At 42.2% G+C, this 23,329-nt stretch overlaps 1 protein-coding gene across 1 annotated transcript in view; it reads left to right on the forward strand.

Annotated features, from left to right (window-relative positions):
• The window catches only part of FAM189A2 (family with sequence similarity 189 member A2), a 65,795-nt gene that overhangs the window by 26,925 nt on the left and 15,541 nt on the right, over positions 1 to 23,329 (forward strand). Inside the window, exons 3-4 of the mRNA XM_030293969.1 lie at positions 13,385 to 13,495; positions 21,897 to 22,025. Coding sequence (XP_030149829.1) covers positions 13,385 to 13,495; positions 21,897 to 22,025 — 240 coding nt within the window. The remainder of the gene's footprint in view (positions 1 to 13,384; positions 13,496 to 21,896; positions 22,026 to 23,329) is intronic.

A 23,329-nucleotide genomic window follows, 5' to 3' on the forward strand; every position in this document is an offset into this window, starting at 1 on the left:
TCTAACCCAAGGTCATAAAGATTTACTTCTATATTTTCTTTAATTAATTAATTAATTAATTAATTTTGTGAGACAAAGCACAAGCAGGGGAGTGGCAGAGAGAAGGAGAGACAGAATCCCAAGCAGGTGCCACACTGTCAGCTCAGAGCCGACGTGGGGCTTGAACTCATGAACTGTGAGATCATGACCTGAGCTGAGATCAAGAGTCAGATGCTTAACCGACTGAACCACCCATGGGCCCCACTTGTATATTTTCTTGTAAGAGTTTTATTGTTCTAGCTCATGCTTGGGTCTGTGGTCCATTTTGAATTAATTTTTGCATATGGTGTGAGGCAGTGGTCCAACCAAATTCATTCTTGTGCATGTGGGTGTCCAGTTGTCCTAACATCATTTATTGAAAAGACTGTTCTTTCCTCACTGAATTGTTTTGGAGCACTTGTTGAAAATCAGCTGAGTCTGACCGTGAGATTTCTTCATCTGGCTTCTTAATCACACTCCCCATTAGTTATGCCCCATTAGTTACTTTTTCCTTTGGACATTTCTAAGACTCCTGACTTCTTGTTCCAGTATGGACCTAATTGTTTTCTAGGCTTGCTACACAGATGTCATCTGAATATTTCTTTTCTTTGTATTCTTGGATGATAGCCACTGTTTCTGAGACCTCGTGCCTCATGCATTTTTCCCCCCCTTGAATCCCTTTTTCATTTTACCAGAGAACATGATCAACTAAAACTTTTCAGAAATGATGTGAGGGAAGAGGGGAGCTCTCTTAGGGTTTAAATGTCTTGATGTGTCTTTGTTTTGCCCTCCCACTTGAATGATGGTTTGGCTGGATAGAGAATTCTAGGGTCAAAAAGTTTTCTATCCAGAATTTGAAGGTATTGCTTAATGAGACCTCTGTCACTGATGAGAAGCTTGATGCTGACTGATTCTTGTTCCTTAGTAACCAGCCTCTTTTTTTTTCCTCCTGTCTGGAAGCTTTTAGAATCTTTTTTTTTTTTTTTTTTTACCTTGGAATTGATAAAACTTAATTTTCAAGAAGATAAAATCACAACTCCTGGGAAATCGTACAGTGTACATGTGTCATTAATGAGGGAAAACTGTTTCAAGGAACATTTGAGAAGTGTTTATAGATGATGCTAGGAGCTGACTGCCAGGATGGACAGGAAACTGGTGGATGTCCAGCAGGGCCCTATACGGCAACTTTAGAGGTTTTCTGTTCCATTGGACAGAATTCATCTCTACTGAAAAAAAAAAATCTGCAACGTCAACTGTGCCTTTACAGAATTGTAAAGTAGTCAAACAGGCAGATAACTAAATGGAATACTCAGTAATCTCCTTTGCTTTTTTCCAAGTTTCAGATAATTAAAAAAAATTTTTTTAATTTTTTTTTTTAATTTTTGAGAGAGAGAGAGAGAGAGAGCGAGCACAGGAGGGGCAGAGAGAGAAGGAGACACAGAATCCGAAGCAGGCTCCAGCCTCCAAGCTGGGAGCACAGAGCTTGACGTGGGGCTCAAACCCAGAAACCGCAAGATCGTGATCTGAGCTGAAGTCAGATGCTCAACCAACTGAGCCACCCAGGCGCCTCTCAGATAATTTTTTTGACGGTCTTCTGAAATTACATGAGGATGTGTCTAGGTGTGGGTCTCCTCTCCCTTCATCCTTTTTTGAGTACATTTACTCTCTGAGGCTTTGAGGTCTTTTACTGAGAAGACATGTACCTTTCTCCAAACTGAGAAATTTTCTTTATTGTTTCTTTGATTATTTTCTTCCCTCCATTTGCTCTTTCTTCCTAGAATATCTAATAGGCAGATGTTGGCCCTCTGGAATTTTAGCTTTTTTGTTTCTTAATTTTTTAAAGCCTTAGATTTCTGGTACTTCACTCCTATGTATGTTATGAGGCATCTCCTAAAAATAAGGCATTCTTCTACCATCCAGTAATAACATTATCACAACTAAGAAAGTTATTGGGAATTTCTTAATGTGATGTGATATTCAGCCCATTTTAACATTTCCCCCATTACTCCAAAATTTTGTGTAACTTTTTCAGAATCAAAGCTTAACTGAAGTGTGGTGTTGTGTGTATATTTCCGTATGTGTAAGTAAACAGTTTGGTGTGCTATCAAAAAGTAAGCCTGTGTAGACTAGCTCTTCTTTTTAGTTGTTGTAATATCCAGTACCCAATCAAGGTTCAGTCATTTCATTTGATTATTCTGTCTCTTTAGTCTTTCATGTTCTAGAACACCCTTCCGGCTCCTTTACCCCCCTTTGTCCCCAGGAATTGACTTTGTGAAGACATGAGTCCATTGGTTTATTTCTTCCTTTCCTCCTCCTCCTTTATCTTTGCCCCTTCCCCATTTCCTTCATTCTTCTTTTGATATGGGAAATTTCAAATATGCTCCTAATCTGAGAGAAAAACAACAGCTCCCCTAGCACCTAGAGCCCAGCTATCATAATCATTGGCTCATGTTCAGACTTGCCTCATCTATACCCCTTACCACTTCTCTTCTCTTTCTCTTGCCATTGGATTTTGTTGAAATCAATAACAGCCTTCAGAACATTTCGTCCTCAAATGTTTCAATATGTATTTATAAATGATACAGCCAGTAGCTCAGCAAGGACTGTTGGCTAGAGCGTAGACGTGTGGCCTTCCCACATGACAGCTACCCAGCATGGTGCCTGGGTTCTGAGAGGGACTGTCTCAGGTGGGTGTTCCAAGGGCCCAGGGGTTGGGGTGGGGTGCCCAGGCTTCCTAGGATCCAACCTTGGATGTCTGCTACATTCTGTTGGCACACAAGATCCTAAGGCCAGCTTAGAATCAAGAGAAGGGAAATTGGGAGTTGCATTCTACCTCTTTTCCTCTTTTCCTTTTTTCTTTTGCTTCCTCTTTAAGACTGGATAATATTCCTCAGAGTGTATTAAACTCCACTTCTTGTGAGGAACAGCCTTTGGGTAAAGAGGAAGGACTTGATGGCGGCCGTCGGTGGAGACTGTTGATTCTGCAGAGCTTCTCGAGAGCTGAGATCTTCCCTGCTGGGGAGTCAAAAGGTCTGACTCTCCAACTTGCTGAACCTTGAGAAGCTGACAGCAGTGGAGAAGCAACTAGAAGCAGGGAAAGACCAAAATCAGAGAAGCACGGAGGAAAGCAGGAAAGAATAAAGGAGTAAGGAAGGTGGTGTCTCAAGAATCACAGATCTGCAAGTTCGTTTAAACCTCTCTGTGGCTTCTTGTATCTTCAGATCCAAATTTACTTCTGCCACCTAATTCCCAAGGGCCACAGCAAACCACATTCCTGCTCCTTTCACCTTGTTCAAAAGCCAATGTCATGTGTCATGTCATTTCTCCTGAGACTCTCATTAGGATATTTTCCTCCTGGTCCTTACCACATTCCCAGTGGGTACATGCTAATTTAGGTTGGTATCTCTAAGTTGTATTGGGGAATAATGGAGCTAAACACACTAAGGGCACCCCCTTCTCTGCTATGCCTGCTTGCTAGGGTCATGAGGAAAGAGACTTTTCTGGGCAATGAGGGGTGATGTGTTGAAAAGGAGGCCTAGGAGACTGGGGGGCCAGTGTCTGCCAGGAACAGGGGAAAGGACCCCATGGTAAGGCAGAATTTCTTTTTCACAAGCAAGGAACCTCAAAAGTGCCCCTGAGATTTGTACATTTTCACTAGGAATTAACAGCTCTGAGTTACAAGTGCTTTTAGCTCACCTCGAAGCTGTATCCCAAACTGATGACAATTTGTCTGACTGTGGTGCAGATAGGAGGAAGCCTTTCACTGCTATTGGAAAAGGAATTGGAAATAAATGTTCCTGTATTTTAAACACTTTTTGAAAAGAAAATCTGGGGACAGCCATAACATGAATAAATCTGATACTTAAACATCCTTGAGAGAAAAGGGAGATGTCTGGTTCCATTCACAGAAACAGGCCTGTGTTTGGTTTGTTGGCAAAGAGAACCAGTCTGGACGTTGGTAATATATCTGCCAAGCTTCTGGAAGAAGTTTAAAGAGTGTCAAGGAAGTGAAGGCCTGGAGTAGGTTCTTTGGGGATCTAAAGATTAAAGGCACACACAGGCAAACCAAGTCAGTGCATGTGTGAGCTCCTGAAATAGGTTTAAAGCAAGAGTCTGGGCTTTGTGAGTGGCTGTGATTTGTTATGTTTTGTTGGTTGTCATGGTGCTGGGTGGTCAGTCTTAACATTCATTTTGCTTAAATTGTTCAGAAATGTTTTAGTTTGGTGTCTTCAGTTTTTTTTTTCCTCCCAGTGCCTGTGTGTTGTGTTCAGATAACTTTGCTCATGATTCTACATCTTTGTATTAAAATCCTTCTCCAGGGGCACCTAGGTGGCTCAGTCAGGTAAACATCTGACATTGGCTCAGATCATGATCTCGCAGTTCATGGGTTTGAGCCTTGTGTCGGACTGTGTGCTGACAGCTCAGAGCCTAGAGCCTGCTTCAGATTCTTTGTCTTCAGCCTCTCTCTTTGTCCCTCCCCTGCTTGTGCTCTGTCTCTGTCTCTCTCAAAAATTAAAAAAAAAAAAAATGCTCTCCAAACTGAATTAAAGTGTTAAATATTAAGAGTTAACTAAATAGTTAACCAACTCCTATGACATTTGTCTTATTAACTAGTGACTAATCAGTGACTTGGAGCTTGGACTCCCTGTCTCTGAGGACATAAATGTCAAAATGTTGGTTCGATTCCCAGCTAAATCACACAATGTTCTTGTTTCAATTGGAAAATATAACTTAATTCTAAGGACTGGGTTCTTTGTTCTTCTACACACTCACTCACCACCCATATTCCTTCTTTCTTTGAAATAATGGGACAGGAGTCCCAGCTTCTTTCCCCAGAAAGTGATAGTTCCCACCAGGAGCAATGGTGGTAGCCATTTTCACACAAGCAGCGGTAGTAAATCCAGTGTTTGTCTTTCCGAGCCTGTTCTGTATATGTTCCAGAATATTCATAAGAATGCATGATGCCTCCACGTAATATTTATCATAATGAATTGACTTTCTTTCCTTTGTTTATTAATTGATTGATGGATTCCTGCGTCCACTCATTCAGGATAATTTTAGACCACCTATGTTTTTGTGTCTTTGGTTCAGATTTGGTGCCCCACTGGAGAAAAGTGTATTTTGGTCTTCATTTATCTTGAGCAGTATCAAAAGGCTATATGGGGGGAGCAGGGTGGAAGAAAGTGATTAAACAACTACCAGTGATAGTTTCTTGGGAAATGGAAAGATGAATAAAAGTGTGAATGGAAAGAATTCTGAGGCGATACTAGTATCTTTTAAATTGAAGTTTTTCGAGAACTTTCTCTTCATGAGGAAAGAATTTGGTGAGCTTTTGACATTTAAATAGAAGCATACGTACACCAGTTCACTAATCCCATTCATGAAGCTCCACCATCATGACCTCATCACCTCCCAGAGGCACCACCTCCCGACACCCAACACCTCAGAGTTAGGATTTTAACATATGTGTTTTTGGGGGACACAGACATTTAGACACAGCACTTGAGTTTTATTCCATTTGTGAGCTTCCTCTAATTCATTCCTCCATTCTCCTATTCTTGGACATTTGGGTTGTTTCCAAGTTTGGGCTGTTATGAACCAGTGCTGTGGCATTCCTGTACATGTCTTTTGGTGGACATATGCATTAATTTGTCTTGAGCACACACCTCAAAGTGAATTGCTGAGTCATAGGGCAGTAGATGTTGAATTTTGTTAGAGGTAGTAAATGCCAGTCGTTTCTCATAGTGGTTGTTCCAATGTCTAACTGCTTCGTAGACTCTCGGTCAGTCCTGTTTTCAGCCTCATTTCCTTTCATTGCTGCTGCCTATTTCTGAGTACTTGGAGAGTCTAAGGAGTGAATCTTGTGGTTTTGGCTCTCGCTGCTGTCGTAGGATTTCGTTTTCTCGGACCACTGAGTCCAGTTTGCATTGGCCCATTGGCTAGCCAGCTTTTAACATTTTCATGCTATTTTCCTGTTCTTTCTGTCCTTATGGATTTCTCCATTTAAGGTTTTTCTTTTACTGCTGTTTTAGTGGGTTTATCAGGAATTAGTAGAACTAAATGCTTATGTTCACTCCGCCATATTAAACCTATTCATTTTTAAACTATGCTACCTTCACATGATCACTGGAACTATTTATTTAAACACACGTAGATGGGTTTCAGTTGCATCTTGAGTTTGGAGCAGTAGCAAAGAAGCAGCAAAATGCAAGTCCTTGGACGGTAGGGAAAGGTCAGCCTATTTAGGGAATGAAATCTTCTATCAAAAAAGAGTACTCAATAATACCAAGCTGTGATAGGCATAATTATTTAATGATACTATGTTATGGGGATTATGAGAACTTTTTAGTAGGTAGGAACAGGCAAGTTGAAGGTGATGTTTCTTCTTGGTAGCCTTAGCATTCTTTTATTGGGTCACTTTTTAAAAATGTTTATTTTTTAGAGAGAGGGGATGGAAGATACAAAGTGGGCTCTGTGCTGACAGCAGAGAGCCTAATGCGGGACTTGAACCCACAAACGGGGAGATCAAGACCTGAGCAGAAGTCGGATGCTCAACTGACTGAGCCACCTAGATGCGCCTGTTGGGTCATTTAAGTGAGACCTGGAATGAGCCGGGGGCACAATTGCAAGAGATCAGAGTGGAGGTGAATTCCAAATACTGAAATGAAAAACACAATGCCTTTGCATCAAGCTACTGGTATATAAGTACCATAAAATACTCCTGGTTCAAGTTAGTTCAATAAAACCAAAAGTATAAAAAGTGTCACTCACATGGTCAGTCCCTATGAGAGGACCAGCTTTTTTGGATCTCGGATTTTGCATCTTACCCTTAAAAGCCACAGGGTGCCTGTCACAGAGGGCAAGTCCACCACTTTTTGGGTCCCACTGTCTTTCATGTCTAAAATACAAATTCTATAAAGACATCTCTGCATTGACTCTGGGCTTTCCTGTTTTCTTGATGGTACATCCCAATGACGCACTGGTGTCAGTAGAAATTCAGGAACTGTAACCCATGGTGTGCACTTCACTGGGGAGGTGGCAATGAATTTGAGTCGAGAACAATAGGAGCTAAGCTTAAAGATCAGGAAAAAAATGAGGTCAAATGTAAGGAGAGATTTTATAGACACGTTGTGTCAGCCAAGGTCCTGGCAGGGCACAGATAACGCAATAAAATTATAACTTGAGAAGAGATTAATGAAGGGCTGTTCACAAAGGAAAGCACAAGGTGGAGGGAACAGTGAAGCCAGGGCTGTCCCTACGCCTGACCAGAAAAGAGGTGGCTGGACTCTGGAATCTGGGATCATGTACAGAGAACCCCTTAAAAGAACCCATGGCTTTCCATTAAGGGTCACAGCCAGCCTGAGGTGACAGAGAAAGAACCTGTAGAATACCCCAACCTCACTCTCTTCCCTCCCTCACATCTTCTGCGAGGGTGCCCCATTGGCTGAACTTAACTAGAGGCAAGAGGGCAAAGGAGCCCCATTGATACCCCATTGATACTTTGTAGCTCAGCCTCCTCGGGAAGATCACAGGGTAGAGAAAAGTGGAGAAAGGATCTGGAAGGGCAAACAGGAGATATCTGGCACACATGTGTCAACGGTCAGCATGGGTGAGTTCTCTTAGGAACTATCTGCAGGCTGCAGGAAGAATTCTTTTTAGAGAAGTTTTGGAAACAGTGTACCTGCAGATTACTCTTTCTCTCTCTTAATGTTTATTCATTTATTTTGAGAGAGTGTGCAAGTAAGTGAGAGGCAGAGAGAGACTCCCAAGCAGGCTGTGGGCTGTTGGTGCAGAGCCTGACACAGGGCTTGATCTTACGAGCCTGGGATCATGACCTGAGTGAAAACGAGAGTTGGATGTTTAACCGACTGAGCCACCCAGGCGCCCCTACCTGCAGATCATTCTTACAATTAGAGTACTTCTTCCAGCTGCCATTAATTCAGGTATGTCATAAGTGTTAAGAACAAAGTACAGGTATCAGACCTAGTGAAATTCATTTTGTAATAACAGGCTTCTCCCCTGAAGAGGAAATGCCCATTATTATGAACAATAAAACTGATTGCACAACATTTTGCAGCATACAGGGACTTTTATGTACATCATTTTGTGTGAGTCTGTATTTGATTTTGTGAGGTGGCTAGGAATATGGACCTGGGGGTGTGTGGGTGGCTCAGTCAGGTGAGCCTCTGACTCTTGGTTTTAGCTTGGGTCATGATCTCATGGTTCATGAGTTCAAGCTCTGTGTCGGGCTCTGTGCTGCCAGTGTGGAGCCTGCTTGGGATTCTCTCTCTCCTTCTCTCTCTGCCCCTCCCCTGCTTTGCGTGCACGCTCTCTCTCTCAAAATAAATAAACTTAAAAAAAAAAAAGAATATAGACTTGTTTCACAGATGAGAAAAATGAGTCTCACAGAGGTTGCCTAAAATAAGTGAAAGCCTGATTTTGAACCAGGTGTCCTGATTTCCAAATTCAGGTGCTTTCCACAAAGAGAAACTCAAATCACCTGCAACATTTTTTTTTTTTTAAGCAAGAATGATGATAATATAAGGAATGTAAGAAATTCTTCCCCTTTCCAGATATAGCTGAGTGGATTTTGTGACTATGATATTCCTCCTTTGCAGCTAATGTTTTCCTGCCTTCTATTTGGGAGACACCCTCTGGTGATGATAAAAGGGACCCTCCTAAGTGGGGTCCCTTATAATTCCAGTATTGTGTACCCTTGAACCTGAGCCAACCTCTGAAAGAGATATGCGTGCTATCCTAATAGCCCCCATGTCTGATTATGCTGCAGTGGTCTACACTAGAGTAATTCAGATGACTGAATAGTCAACAAGTTTGGCCAGAGTTTTAATGATCATAATGAAAAAGCCATATGCAGGAATACATTTGGGGAAGAGTGCGTGGTGATTTTGTCGACAGCCTATGTGCCTTGGCCCACGTCCTCATTCTGGGGTTTGCAGGGGTGACATTCTGGTAATTTGACTTTGACTTCTCATTGGCAGCCCATCCAGTGCAGGAGAGAAGCTAAGTCTACCAGGCAGTGAATCCCTGGAGCAATCTCTCCTCTTGTTTGTTATTCTGACATTTGAGAAGTAGCCTCATTCATGGTATGATCTCACACTCCTTGCTTGGCAAGTGGATTCAGAATCGTCTTTCTGTCTTTTTAATATAGTAAATATAATTTATATAAATCCCTGATCGTAAGTGTTCGGTTACCTAAGTTTTGGGAGTTCGATACACCTATGTAGCCAGTATCCAAACCAAGATATGAGACATTTTTATCATTCCCGAAAATCCTCTTCTCTCTTCCGAGTCTGTCCCTTCATTTCACACCTCCCCTGAAAACAGGCACCACTCTTCTGACTTCTAATAGCCCTAAATCTTCTAAGATTATTTTCTAAATGATCATCAGCATGATTATTTTGTCTATTCTTGAACTTTCATGTCGGTGGAATCATACAGTATCTGGCTTATTTCACTCAACCTAATGCCTTTGAATTTGTTTGTGTTGTTGTGTATCAGTAATGTATTCCTTTTTATTGCTGGAAGTATACCACGGTTTGAAAATACCACAATTTGTTTGCTTATTCTCCTGCTGTTGGATATTCGAGTTATTTTCATTTTTGGCCTGATATACATAAAGCTTCTATAAACATTCTTCTATAAGTCTTTCTGTGGGCATCTGCACTTGTTTCTGTGGTCTATTCCTAAGGGTGGAATTGCAGGTCATAGGTAGGTGTATATTCAGATTTTCTTGCAGTTTTTGTATTTTTTTTAATATCTATTTATTCTTGAGAACGCACGCGAGAGAGAGAGAGGAGAGAGAGCAGGCAGAGAGAGAGAGAGAGGGAGACACAGAATCTGAAGCAGGCTCCAGGCTCCGAGCTGTCAGTACAGAGTGCAATGCGGGGCTCGAACCCACGAGGCGTGGGATCGTGACCTGAGCTGAAGTCAGACACTTAGCTGACTGAGCCATCCCGGCATCCCTGCAACTTTTAAATACATGTTTTGTTGTAGAATAATTTTAGATTTACAGAAGTATTTCGAAGATAATACAGAGAGGTCCTATATATGCCATACCCAGTTTCCCCATTGTTGACATGTTACATTAGTATAGTACATTTGTCACAATTAACGAATATATATTGATACATTATTATCAACTAAAATTCATACTCTTCAGATTTCCTTAGTTTCTATCTACTTTTTTTTTCTGTCCATGATCCCATCCTAGACACTACATTACATTTGCTTGTCATGTCTCCTTAGGCTCCGCTTGTCTGTGGCATTTTCTCAGACTTCCCCTGTTTTTGATGACCTTGACTGTTTTGAGGAGGACTTGTCAGGTATCTGGTAGTGTGGACCTCAGTTGGGATTGGCTGATGTTTTTCTTCTGCATAGACTGGAATTACCATCGGTTTGGCAGAGGAAGAACACAGAGGTAAAATGCCGTTTTCATCACATCATATCAAGGGTACATGCCATGAACATGACTTTTCAGTGATGGTAACCTTGGTCACCTGCTTGAAGTCATGTTTGTGAGGTTTCTCCCCTGGAAGACTGCCCTTGCTCCCCTTTCTATACTGTGTTCACCGTGTACAAGCCACGCTTAAGGAGTAAGGAGTCGAGGATGGAATATCTCCATAAATTACAGTTGACCTTTGCACAATGGGGGTTTGAACTGCACGGGTCCCCTTAGATACAAGGTTTTGTTTCCTTGATAAATACAGTCCAGTACTGTAAATGTATTTTCTCTTCCTCATGATTTTCTTAGTAACATTTTCTTTTCCTTAGCTTCCTTTATCGTAAGAGTACAGTATATAATACTATAAGATACAACATATGCATTCATTGACTGTTTATGTTATTGGCAAGGCTTCCGTTCAATACTAGGCTATTAATAGTTAACTTTACGGGCAGTCAGAAGTCCTACTCAGATTTGGCACTGCATGCAGGGGCTGGGGGTTGGCACCCCTAAACCCTTCATTGTTCAGGGGTCAACTGTATGGAATCGTATTGAATTCTTTGGCATGGGAGATTTATGTTTAGTTTTTAAGAAGTGGCAGTACCTCTTTATCCTTGGACAAGTAATGCCCGAGAGTCTGTGTGTTTCTCATCCTCACCAACACTTGCTGTTGTCATTCTGACTTTGACCGTTCTAGTTGATGTGAAGGGGTATCTCACTGTGGTTTCAACCTGCATTCGTGATGACTAATGATGTTGAGTAACTTTTCACGTACTTATTGCCCATTCCCGTATCTTCCTTTGTGAAATAACTCTTTGAGTCTTTTGCCCAATTTTTTGTTTGTGTTGTCTGTCTTTTTATTATTGAGTCGAGGAGTTATTTGTATATTCTGGGTAAAGTTTCTTTGTTTCACAAATGCATGACATATTTTCTCCCAGTCTGTGGTTTACCTTTTGGTATTCTTTTTTAAAAATTTTTTTTTTTCAACGTTTATTTTATTTTTGGGACAGAGAGAGACACAGCATGAACGGGGGAGGGGCAGAGAGAGAGGGAGACACAGAATCAGAAACAGGCTCCAGGCTCTGAGCCATCAGCCCAGAGCCCGACGCGGGGCTCGAACTCACGGACCGCGAGATCATGACCTGGCTGAAGTCGGACGCTTAACCGACTGCGCCACCCAGGCGCCCCTACCTTTTGGTTTTCTTAATGGTGTCGTTTGATGAGCTGGATTTAAGATTTTAATGAAGAGATTTGGGAACCAGCATTGGAAGTAATGAGCCTTCACTCATTCTATATCTGATGCTGCAAATTTTTAGTTACAAAGATGTATGATATGCTCTTAGGCATAAGGATTGTAACCATGCTTTCTTTTCAAGGCATCTGATAGGGCATGAAGAGAAAATTTGCAGAGCAAAGTTAGACTTCCCCATAGTAACAGCAGTTGTATTGCGGAGCGTGAAGATTCCAGATGTATTAGGTCTCTTGAGTAGCAAATGCCAGCGCATAGAAGAAGCCCATGTAAGAAGGTGGCGTTCTGTCCTTGGCCAACTTTGCATTCTTATTTTCTGAAGCATTGGCATCATAGTGAATGACACAGTGCACGAGAGGGCTGTGCTATGTGCCGCTCAAGTTAAGCCCTTGCAGACACTTGAGGAATCATGAGAAACAGTAACCCAGCAGCTGCTGCCAGCTTTTCCCCAAGATTTGATGACCGACTGCACAGATTAACAAAACAAGGAGAGAAGCAAGCTCCAGACTCCTCCTCGAGAGGCAGAAAGAATTCCTCTTAGGAGAAGGGGCATCATGTGATATTAAATATTGACTCATTACATGGTTCTGGGGAGATGCTTTCAAGCTTCTTGGAATACCAGCAACAGAGAACGAGCTTTCGGAATTAGCGTTCATGTGCGAACTCACTGACCAGCCAGTGCTGACATTAGCTACTTGAAATGATGCTTGGTTCTAACGCTGATCATTGTTAGCTCCGATCTTTTATTATTTGTGATAAGGTTTGATTTTGATAATAATCATAGTTCTCAAGTTGAAAAGCCTTAGTAGTCTCTAATTTACGCTAAGTAAATTCTGGCTTCTTGGTTGGTTTCTGTCAATTCTGAATTATTTAGCATACCGTTTGTAATATTTAACTTTGGAGAAAAGTATGTAGAAGATCATTATAGACTTAATCTTTGATACCTACCCTGTTTGGAACTGAAACAAGACTTATCTTTATTTTTGTTTGTATATTGTGACTTTTGGCTAATAAGGGCTCGAATACCTTCAGTTTTCTTGGGTTCCACCTATATTCTAGAATTCTCCATTTGTATACTTACCATTGATCCTGCAAAACTCAGAAAAAATAACAACGGCTCACAGAGGAAGTGGCCATGGCTTAATGCAATGAACAGATAAAAGCTGAAGGGGTCAGAACACCCTTAAATGCAAAGAAATAAAAAATTAGGAACTTGACATTATTTAGAAGACTTAAAAATCATGGCATTCCTCAACACAATTTAAAAATTCTAAAATATGAATAAAAAGTTTATACATTAAAAACATTGTTCTGACTTTTTAAATTAAAAAATTTGTTAATTTTATTTATTTATTTATTTGAGAGAGGGAGAGTGTGCACAAGAGGGGGAGAGAGGCAGAGGGAGAGTGAGAGAGGCTCCACACTCCGTACAAAGCCTGACGCGGAGCTCGATTCCCTTGAGCCTGGCATCATGACCTGAGCTGAAATCAAGAGTCAGATGTTCAACTGATTGAGTCGCTTAGATGCCTTGGTTCTTTTTTTTTTTTTTTTAATGTATTCTTTAGGAAGAGAATATGATTTTTTTTTCTCAGACAAAACTATCTCTGAATTTAGCCATCATCTTGTTCTAACTGCCTCTTTCCTTGCTACTTCAGGTGAACCTCTTTGTGCTGCTCTCTGTGGTGTGTGTCCTCTTAAATCTAGCTGGATTTATTCTCGGCTGCCAAGGGGCCCAGTTTGTGTCCAGCGTGCCCCGGTGTGATCTGGTAAGTAATCCTAGAGCATGGCCGTGCACCTGCATGGACCCTGGCCTGTCTGGCTTTCCAGGGGTGCCAGTGTGTGCCCAGCAGCATCCTAAAGTGAAATCTGAAGTCAGGCAGAGAAAGTGGGAAAACAAAACAAAGAACTGGCCTGCTAGTTATTTTACTCACATTGTCAACTGTTTTTTTCCAAAGCGGGGACCATCTAGCAGAACCCCAGCACCGCAGTAATATGCCGCATCGTTAGTTAGTGGATGGATGGATAGGTCAGGTCTCCACAAGCAATAACTGTCTGCTCTCGTCTGAAGAGGGAAAATGGAGATTATCAGAATACAGTTCAGCAGTCCTTTATCTGAAACCTTTGGAGGCCAGGTGTGTTTCAGCATTCAGAATTTTCCAAAGATCAACGTGGTGCATACATGATTTCCTCTGTAACGCACTGTGGGACTCTGGGACAGCAGGCTTTAATCCAAACTTTTGGTTTTCAGGGCTTTTTGGATTTCGGAACTGTGGATAAGAGGTTGTGGTCCTGCACAATCTCTGAATTTTTTCCTTTAATTTTTAATGGTGGTAAAATGCATGTAGCAAAAAAATGTACCATCTTAACCATTTTTAAGAGTTAAGTTCAGTAGTTGAAGTTCATTCATATTGTTGTGCAACCAATCTCCAGGACATTTTTCTTGTTGCAAAACTGAAATTCTGTATGTATTAAACAATTCCCCTACCTTCCTGGCCCTCCCCCCACTCCACCGCACCCCCCCCCCCCGACCCTGCTTCCGGCAGCCACTCTTCTGCTTTCTGACTCTATGAATTTAACTGATCTAGGTACCTGATATAAGTGGAACCATACAGCATGTGTCTTTTTGTGACTGGCTTACTTCACTTATTTCCCTTAGCCTAATGTCTTCAACACGCCCACATGTAGCATGTGTCAGATGTCCTTTAAGGCTTGAGTAATATTTCATCGCGTGTGTATACCATATATAATTTTTTTAACCACAAAAATGCTTAAGTGTCATAAAAATCGGCTTGCAAATATCTCTCTGGAGAGCGTGCTTTCAATTCTTGTGGGTCTGTACCCAATTGCCGGCCATCTTTGAACTTTTTTTTTTTAAGTTTTAAAATTTCTTAGAGAGAACGTGCATGCATGCAAGCAGGGAAGAGGGGCAGAGAGGGAGAGAAAGAGAATCTCAAGCGGGCTCTATGCCTGTCATGGAGCCTGATGCAGGGCCCGTTCCCACGACCCTGGGATCATGACCTGAGCCAAAAGCAAGAGTTGGCTGCTCAATGGACTGAGCCACCCAGGCACCCCCATCTTTGGGCTTTTTTTTTTAAGTTTTTATTTATTTTTGAGAGAGAGAGAGTGCAAGCACAAGCAGGGGAGGGGCGGAGAGAGGGAGACACAGAATCTGAAGCAGGCTCCAGGCTCCGAGCTGTCAGCACAGAGCCCGACACAGGGCTCGAACCCACGAACCATGAGATCATGACCTGAGCCAAAGTTGGACGCTTAACTGACGGAGCCACCCAAGTGCCCCCATCTTTGGACTTTTTAAAAGGACTTCTCAGTGACAAATACCTCTGTGTGGCACAAAGCAAAAGAAACAGACTCTTGAGAAGCCGTAGTCAGTGTCACCTATTTGGAACTTGGTTCCCAGGCAGTGTCGTCCCTTAGAAACCAGGAGGATGTAAGTGGAAGAGTGGCCGCGTGTCTCACAATGGATGTGACGGTAGAAGTCCTGGCCTTACCCAGCAGGAGAGCTCCTCAGGGACTCACCCCAAACCTGTTGCCCTTTCTTAACACCGCTTTACGAGTTTTCTGATTTGTCATTGCATTGTGTAATAACCCTAAGTTACGGGACCCCAGGCTCACAGCCGTTTCTGGTTTTCAAGGTCCCCTGCGATTCACCATCGCCCTGCCTGCTCCCTAAGGCAGCTCACGCTCCTGGTAACACTGCAAAGCCTGCCTGGCATTGCCCTGCTTTCTGACCTCTAACAACGCTGTCTCCCCACCCCTCAAATTCCTCATCCCTCACTTCCCTGTTCTTCAAATGGTATCGCTCGTTTAAAGCCCCATTCAAAGATTATTTTCTTCAAGAAACAGTCCCTGAAGCCCCAGGGAAGATCATCTTCCAGAATGTCCTATATGTACATCTTGTAGATATTTATCCTTCTCATTTTTGGGGTCGGAGACATTTTATATACCTGGCTTCTCCGTTCCTCCAAGCTGGGATCAGCCTGAGGGCAGCGTCTGGTTCTCTTATTTTGGGCCCAATGGCCCCCTTCACTGCCTTCTATTCCTTCATGTACAGAGTTTCCAGAAAAAAAAATGTTGAACAAAACTTGGGTTTCCAATTACTAATCACACAGCAAATTAGAAGAGGCTAAGAGACCAGACACAGGCTGGAAGTGAAAAGTCATAGTACACTGAAAGACAGTTTGGCAAAATTGTAGCATCTCTTAGGTGCAAGAGACTGTGTTAGAGGCTGCTGAGAGTAGGAGGGAAAAGTCAGACCTCCTTTCTGACCTGGAAGTTTATCACGTAGCAGGAGGAACGGGATAAGCCTGGCAAACGCTGGATTAGTGTTTGGGCAGGACATGAATATGTGCCCAACTGCAAGCAGCTAGAGCGGGGCTGCCCGTCAGACTGACACACGGTGCTCAGGGCAAGCAGAGAAAGAAGGGCTTGTATCCGGGGGCAGATAGGGAAGGGCTACCTGGAGTCTAGGTATCTGAGTTGGACCTTGCAGAATGGATAAATAAGGAGAGTGTGTAGAACCCAAGAGAAGACAGGACTCAGAAGACAGTGGGGAAATCAGCCCTGGTGGTGCTGGAAAATTGCAAGGGGTTAAGGGTATATTTAATGGACTTTTCTGAGAAATTCTGTGGTTCAGGGGCACCTGGGTGTCTTGGTTAAGCATCTGACTTCCGCTCAGGTCATGATCTCACAGTTTGTGAGTATGAGCCCTGCATCAGGCTCTGTGCTGACAGCTCAGAGCCTGGAGCCTGCTTCAGATTCTGTGTCTCCCTCTCTCTCTGCCCCTCCCCTGCTCACGCTCTGTCTCTCTCTGTCTCTCAAAAATAAATAAATGTTAAAAATATTAAAAAAAAAAAAAGAAATTCTGTGGTTCTCTACCCTGAGTGCCCATTAGAGTCACCTGAGGGAACTTTTTAAAGAAAAAAAAAAAAAGAGATTCTATACTCAGTGATTCTCAGTCGGCCTGGAGTGGGGGCCTTGGCATCAGTATCTTCTTATGTTTTTTTTTGGATTATTCAAAAATAAATAACTGAGAGAGAGAGAGAATGAAAGGGGGAGGAGCAGAGAGAGAGGGGATAGAGGTTCTGAAATGGATTCTGTGCTGACAGCAGAGACCCCGATGTGGGGCTTGAGCTTATGAACCACAAGATCATGACCTGAGCAAAAGTCAGATGCCTAACCGACTGAACCACTCAGGTGCCCTGTGTGTCTTCTTATGTTTTTCAGTGTATTTTTAATTAAAGGTTTTTTTTTTCCCCCCACCACAAAACCAACTCTGTGATTGTTTCTGATTATAAAACTAAAAATTTGGACAAGCCCTAAAAGTATAGGACAGAACTTAAAAATCATTTGAAATCACACCCTTCTGGGTTAGCACTGTTAACCACTGATGGATTTTGGGGGCACCTCTTTATGCATAAAAACACACATAATTTTCCATCAGTGGGAACATATAATTGTTGTTTTTCTTCAGGGAGGCTGTTTGACAAATGAAATCTTTTTGGGGATGGGGACACTTTCTGTCCTTCCCTCTCCACCATGTCACCCCAAATCCCTGGTAACAAACTGGGGAGTCTCCATTTGTGTTTCCATGTTGTTATCCTACATAAATATGTAGGAAGTGGGGGCATTAATGATTTATCTTCCAAAAATGGGACATAGTGTGTCTACTTCCCTACATACTGTTTTTCTCACTTAAAGGTGTATTAGACACTCCCCCTCTTTTTTATTCTTTTTTTTAAAGGTTAGCCCTCTATTTCCTTGTTGTCTATGATGGCTTGGGGTTTGGCCCATAAAAACAATGTTGCCACACATACCATTCTCTCCCTGGGGGCTTTTCACTCCATGGAAGAAGCTCCCAGGTCAGAGATTGTTCCTGGTGGGGAAGGCGTATTTTTTCTTCTGTTTGTCTCATTTTTTTACAAAAATTACACAATCAGGGGCGCCTGGGTGGCTCAGCCGGTTAAGTGTCCAACTTCAGCTCAGGTCATGATCTCATGGTTGGTGAGTTTGAGTCTCGCATCAGGCTCTATACTCCTAGCTCAGAGCCTGGAGCTTGCTTGCTTGAGATTCTGTGTCTCCCTCTCTCTCTTCCCCTCCCCCCCCTCAAAAATAAACACTAAAAAAATTACACATTCAACCATTTGGGGACCCTATTTTTTAAAATTGAGGGTAAAACTTAAAATGAAATATACAGATCTTAAGGGTGCAGTTCATTGAGTTTTGACCAGTGGATACATGCATCTTGGCGAATGTATGCACTGGTGAATACACACCACACGAGATTTAAAACATTAGTTTTGCCCATTGTTGGACTTCACCTGAATGGGGTCAGGTATGTACCCTTCTGTGTCTGACTTATTTTGCTCAGCGTAACACTTTTGAGATTCATCCGTGATTTTGTGTTGTATCAGTCCCTTCTTTTTTTTTTTTTTCTTTTGCACATCAGTATTTCATTATATGAAAACATCACAAGTTGTTTAATCCGTTCTCCTGTTGATGGACATTTGTGTTGTTTCCAGCTTGGGGATATTATGAACAGAGCTATTATAAACATTTTTGCATAGCTGTGGTTTTACTTGTGAGCCCGTTTTCTCTCAAGTAAATAAGTGATACGGTATTGCTCGAGGCATGTGGCAAAAGTGTGTGTCACTTTATAAGAAGCTGCTAGATGGTTTCCCAAGGTGGTTGGGGAAGAAGTATTGTTTTCAGTTTTTAAAAAAAAATTTTAATGTTTATTTATTGGAGACAGAGACAGAGCACGGGTGGGGGGGGGCAGAGAGAAAGAGAGAGAGAGAGAGAGAGAGAGAGAGAGAGAGAGAGAGAGACAGAATCTGATGCAGGCTCCTGAGCTGTCAGTGCAGACATGGGGCTCGAACTCATAAACCACAAGATCATGACCTGAGCTGAAATCAAGAGTCAGACGCTTGACTGAGCCATCCAGGTGCCCCAGGAGAATAAGTATTTTTAATTTAAAATACATGGCTGGTTTCTTTATTAAAGGGCCTCAACTTACATTTCTACTGGTGCCCCTCCGTCAGCCAACAAGTGTTTCTCTCCAAAATTTGTCAGTCTGAGGGGCTGGTGTGGGAGCCAGTGGGTTATAGTGGCTTGCAGTCCCCTCATTGCTAGAGATGGGGTCCTCATTTTTCAAAAGCTTCCCGGAAGATTCTAACAGGCAGCCGGGGTTGAGAACCACAACACTGGTGATAATGAAAAGGAGGGGAGGATCTCTCTGGTGGCATCAGGTAACACTATCAAGGTTGAAGGGTGAATATTGTTCATGTAGAGGCTTGAACAGGGTTGTTTGTGGATGGTTAAAGAGATCAAGGAGAAGTTGGAATATAGCTGCAGAAATATTGGGGGCACAGCTGGGATTGAGAAGGGAGGTGGAGGATCAGGACAGAAAGAGCAAGAAATACAAAATACACAGTTGTCTGGCATCATTTTATACAGAGCCTCAGGGTTGTTTGTGTCTGCTGGGCACAGCGATTGATACTCATTATTATTTGGATAATGATTAAACTTTCCAAAAGTCTTGTGTAAAGGGATTAACATTCACCGATATGGAAAGCTGTTCCATCCAGACCAGCTCACCCAGGAAGTTCCAGAGAGCTGAAGTTTCCATATACACAGAAGCCTGGTTGTGTGTAAATAATGCAGCCACGTGTCTAGGTGTGTGTGTGTGTGTGTGTGTGTGTGTGTGTGTGTGCTCACGCACACGTGCGCAGCCCGCACAAGCCTGTTTTCTCTCTTAACTTGAATGCCTTGTATCAAGAATGGACTCGAGGGGGAGGGGAGTACTTTGCAAGATGACACCTAGTATTACCTGAGGGAGGCAGAATCCTTGGGTAGGATTTTGAGGCTTACGTAAGTATAAGAAATAGAAACCACACTGCATGGTGCTGAAAAAGTGAACTTGGTTGAGCTTGGTTGGTGTTTGGGAAGAAGAGAGCCTCGTGTACATAAGCAGAATGTAGCAACTCTAATAGCTGCTTATTTGTAACTACTAAAAAGTACTGTTAGTAGTAAATCAGGGAGTTCTCAGCTGGAGACTTTGAGGGAAGCAACTCCCTGGGAATAATACTTCCCAGCTGAATTTAGCCCAGTGTAAGGACTCTTGCTAATTATGAAGAGGGGCTAAGAGAAAGCCATTGATCCCTCAGAGGAAATAAAATCCCCCCGCCCAGACTCTGCCTAGAGAACTCCTGTCTGAACCGCCACAGTAGTTTTCCCTTAGAAGGCAAAAATTGAGTGCAGATATTAGCAGCAGGATGTACCTTCAGACATGTGAGACAGTGGAAGAAAAATTCAAACACAGACAGCCTTTTGCTTCTATGTGCGTCTGCGGGGTATGTTGTGGATCTAGTGTGGGGACATTGTTAAGACAGCAGTCTCTGTGGACAAACCAGGAAAGGACAGAAACCAAGTGGAAATGAATGGATAGGGTCCATCGAGGTAACTCTAGTTACTGTAATTTTTTGTATCTGAGGCAGAATTTATATCAAAATCTGGGCATCAGTGTTTGATATAATAATGCATCCCTTTCACTGTGGTTTAAGGACAGAGAATAAAAAATGTTACAGAATCCATGGAGTTTTGGAAGAGGCAAAACTAATCTATGTGGAAAAAATCAAAACAGTGTTTGCCTGTAGGAGGATGGGGGCAGGGATTGATGGGGAAGGGCATGATAAAACTTTCTCTGGTGATTCTATCTTCTCTATGTTGATAAGGATTTGGGATGCACAGGAGTTATGCGTTACTTAAAATTCTGCAAATGGTGTGCTTAAGATTTGTATGTACATTTTGTGTGTGTGCATGTAAATTTCACATCCAAGAAAGAGAAAACCAAACCAAAACATAATGTGTCTATTAACGTGTGTAATCATCAGTGGACATTTTTCCCTTCGCTTCATAGTCAACATGTATTAAAAGGAACTATGTTTTCTCCTAATTTGGAAAGGTACCATGAATTTGTTACAGGAGGGTAGCTACAGGGTGAGTTTGGTTAGAAGGTAAAAATCTTCATTCAATAAGAAAGAAGACTCATATTTCCCCTTAAGTAACTAAAACACTGTAGATGTTCAGTTATTAAAGATGACTAAAGAATTTTGCAGCTAGTGATGTTGAAGCTACCTAATTAATCTAACAAGTATGAAAAAGGTATGTCTCTTCCTTTTAGCCAAAATTTAACAGCCAACTCTAACAGCTCAAGAGGCAGAGCAAGTTAAGTATGAATTTTGGCTCCTAAATTATGGGTCTTAATTAGCCAACATCAGGTTTTGCATATTTTTATAACTTGATTCAAGGGGAACTTAGAAATATGGCCAAAAGTTTGCCAAACATTTCACTATAAATATGAGATTACTCATCTCTGATGTTATCACTTCAAATAAAGAAAGCTAGAACCTGTGACCACTTTGAAGATGTCAGCTGAGAGATCTCATTAAGTCTATGTGGTTTGGGGATACCGTTCACCAAATATACCCTGTGTTTCTTATAGGCACATGATAGCTTAAATTTCCCTACCCACTTGGAGTTAGGTAGAGCCATAAGATTTGTTTTGGCAATGAAATGTGACCTAAAGCGAGGAGTGTCATTTCCAAGAGGAAGATTTAGGCTAGAGTTATGACGACTTAGCGAGTTAAAAACACAGGGCACCCAATTAAATTTAAATGTCAAATAGCTGATACATTTTTGTTTTTTGTTTTTGTTTTTTACTATAAACATTTCTCATGCAATATTTTAGGACATAATTATACTAAGCAATGATGTTGTTTATCTGGATTTGAATTTAACTGTGTGTCCAATATTTTTCCTGGCAACCCTATTTTAAGTGCCAGTGTGCATTTTATCATGTGCTCTCCACCTCTGGCATAGTGATCATTAATCTCGAGATGGTGGGTGCTCCATCAACCAAGGTCCCTAATGGAATATGATGACCAGAGCCCCCGGCTGACCTGCAGTGGGCATGTAGAATATTCAAGAAATAACCTTGTTGTTACAACAGCATACCCTAGCCTACCCTGAGTGATATAGGTACTGCCTGGCATGGGACCTCACCATATCTCATTCTGCAGGATTGGTGCTCCAGGGTAGCCTGTGTATTCATTCTCAATAATCAGATTGTTGTTCTGCCTTTTCCCCTTTAAGGTGGACTTAGGCGAAGGCAAGATTTGCTTCTGTTGTGAAGAATTTCAACCAGCCAAATGCACAGACAAAGAAAATGCCTTGAAACTCTTTCCGGTTCAGCCTTGTAATGCTGTTCACCTGCTACTCAAGGTACTCGAATGGATTCGACCCTCATCAGTAAATAGGCTATAGAGCCCCCAAGAAGGCAAAGTTACTTGAAATATTCCTACCCTGTTACCTCCCTCCAATAATTGGGCTGCTGAACGCAGATAGGAGCCAACCCTCATCAATGACCCAGGGACAGAACTGAGTTCAGGAAAAAGCGCAGATTACTGTGTGTCTCTTAAATTACGAATGGATGGCTTTCTTTGTGTTCAAGAATTATAAGATAGCGAAAAATGTAAAGAAGCCTAAGTATATACATATGTATGTATATATATTTATGTACATGTATATCCATACCACACACGATGCAACTACACATATATGATGTAGCTTTTAGCAAAGCCTTTATTTTATATTTTTTAACCTTTTTTTGATGTTTATTTTTTGAGAGGGAGAGAGACAGAGTGTGAGCAGGGGAGGGGCAGGGAGAGAGGGAGATAAAGAATCCAAAACAGGCTCCAGGCTCTGAGCTCTCAGCACAGAGCCCGATGAGGGGCTCGAACTCATGAACTGTGAGATCATGACCTGAGTTGAAGTCAGATGCTTAACTGACTGAGCCACCCTGGTGCCCCGGCTTTTATTTTATATTTCAAGTAGGCCCACACACATGTGGGGTTTGAACTCACGAACCTGAGATCAAGAGTTGCATGCTGTATGAACTGAGCCCACCAGGTGCCCCGGCCTTGAGCAAAACGTTTGAACTGCATGCCCGTTTGTCCTTGTACTGATGCTCCTTTGTTGGCTTCATCGAGTCCTGTGGGCTGTTGGGTGATGTTCAGCCAGGACACATAGGCTTGGGAGAGATATCTGTTAGTAAATGCAAGAGAAATTCAAGCACCTTACCTCTTGTTTAATAGGCTGCAACTATAGTAACTGAGAGATTAAAAAGAAATGATTCCAGTTGCAGAGAGGAGTTCAGAATTACCCTTTCTTAGGGAATTGGATGAAAGTTTTGTCCTGACTTAAGCAAGGCCGCTAGTCCCGTGAGTGACAAGATCAGTTGGTGAACCCTGAGGTATTAGCTTTTGGATAATCCCTCACTGACAGGCTTTCTTCAGATCTTTCTTTTGGGTTTATTTTTTGTTCAAAGGAGGGATCTCTCAGCTGCCAGCTCTCTGAATTGTGTAGAGTGTGAAAATGGCCTTCTTTCTTTGGCTTCTTGGTTTTCTGGTAGCTGAATCGCCCCCAAACTTTCCGAGCCACAACCCCTCTTGGGGAAAGCCTCGCTAAGGAGCCAGGACTGTGGCAACAGAAACTTCTGGAATTGCCTTTCCTGCTATTTTGAGACG

The sequence above is a fragment of the Lynx canadensis genome, chromosome D4 (assembly GCF_007474595.2).
Source record: "Lynx canadensis isolate LIC74 chromosome D4, mLynCan4.pri.v2, whole genome shotgun sequence".
NCBI lineage: Eukaryota > Metazoa > Chordata > Mammalia > Carnivora > Felidae > Lynx > Lynx canadensis.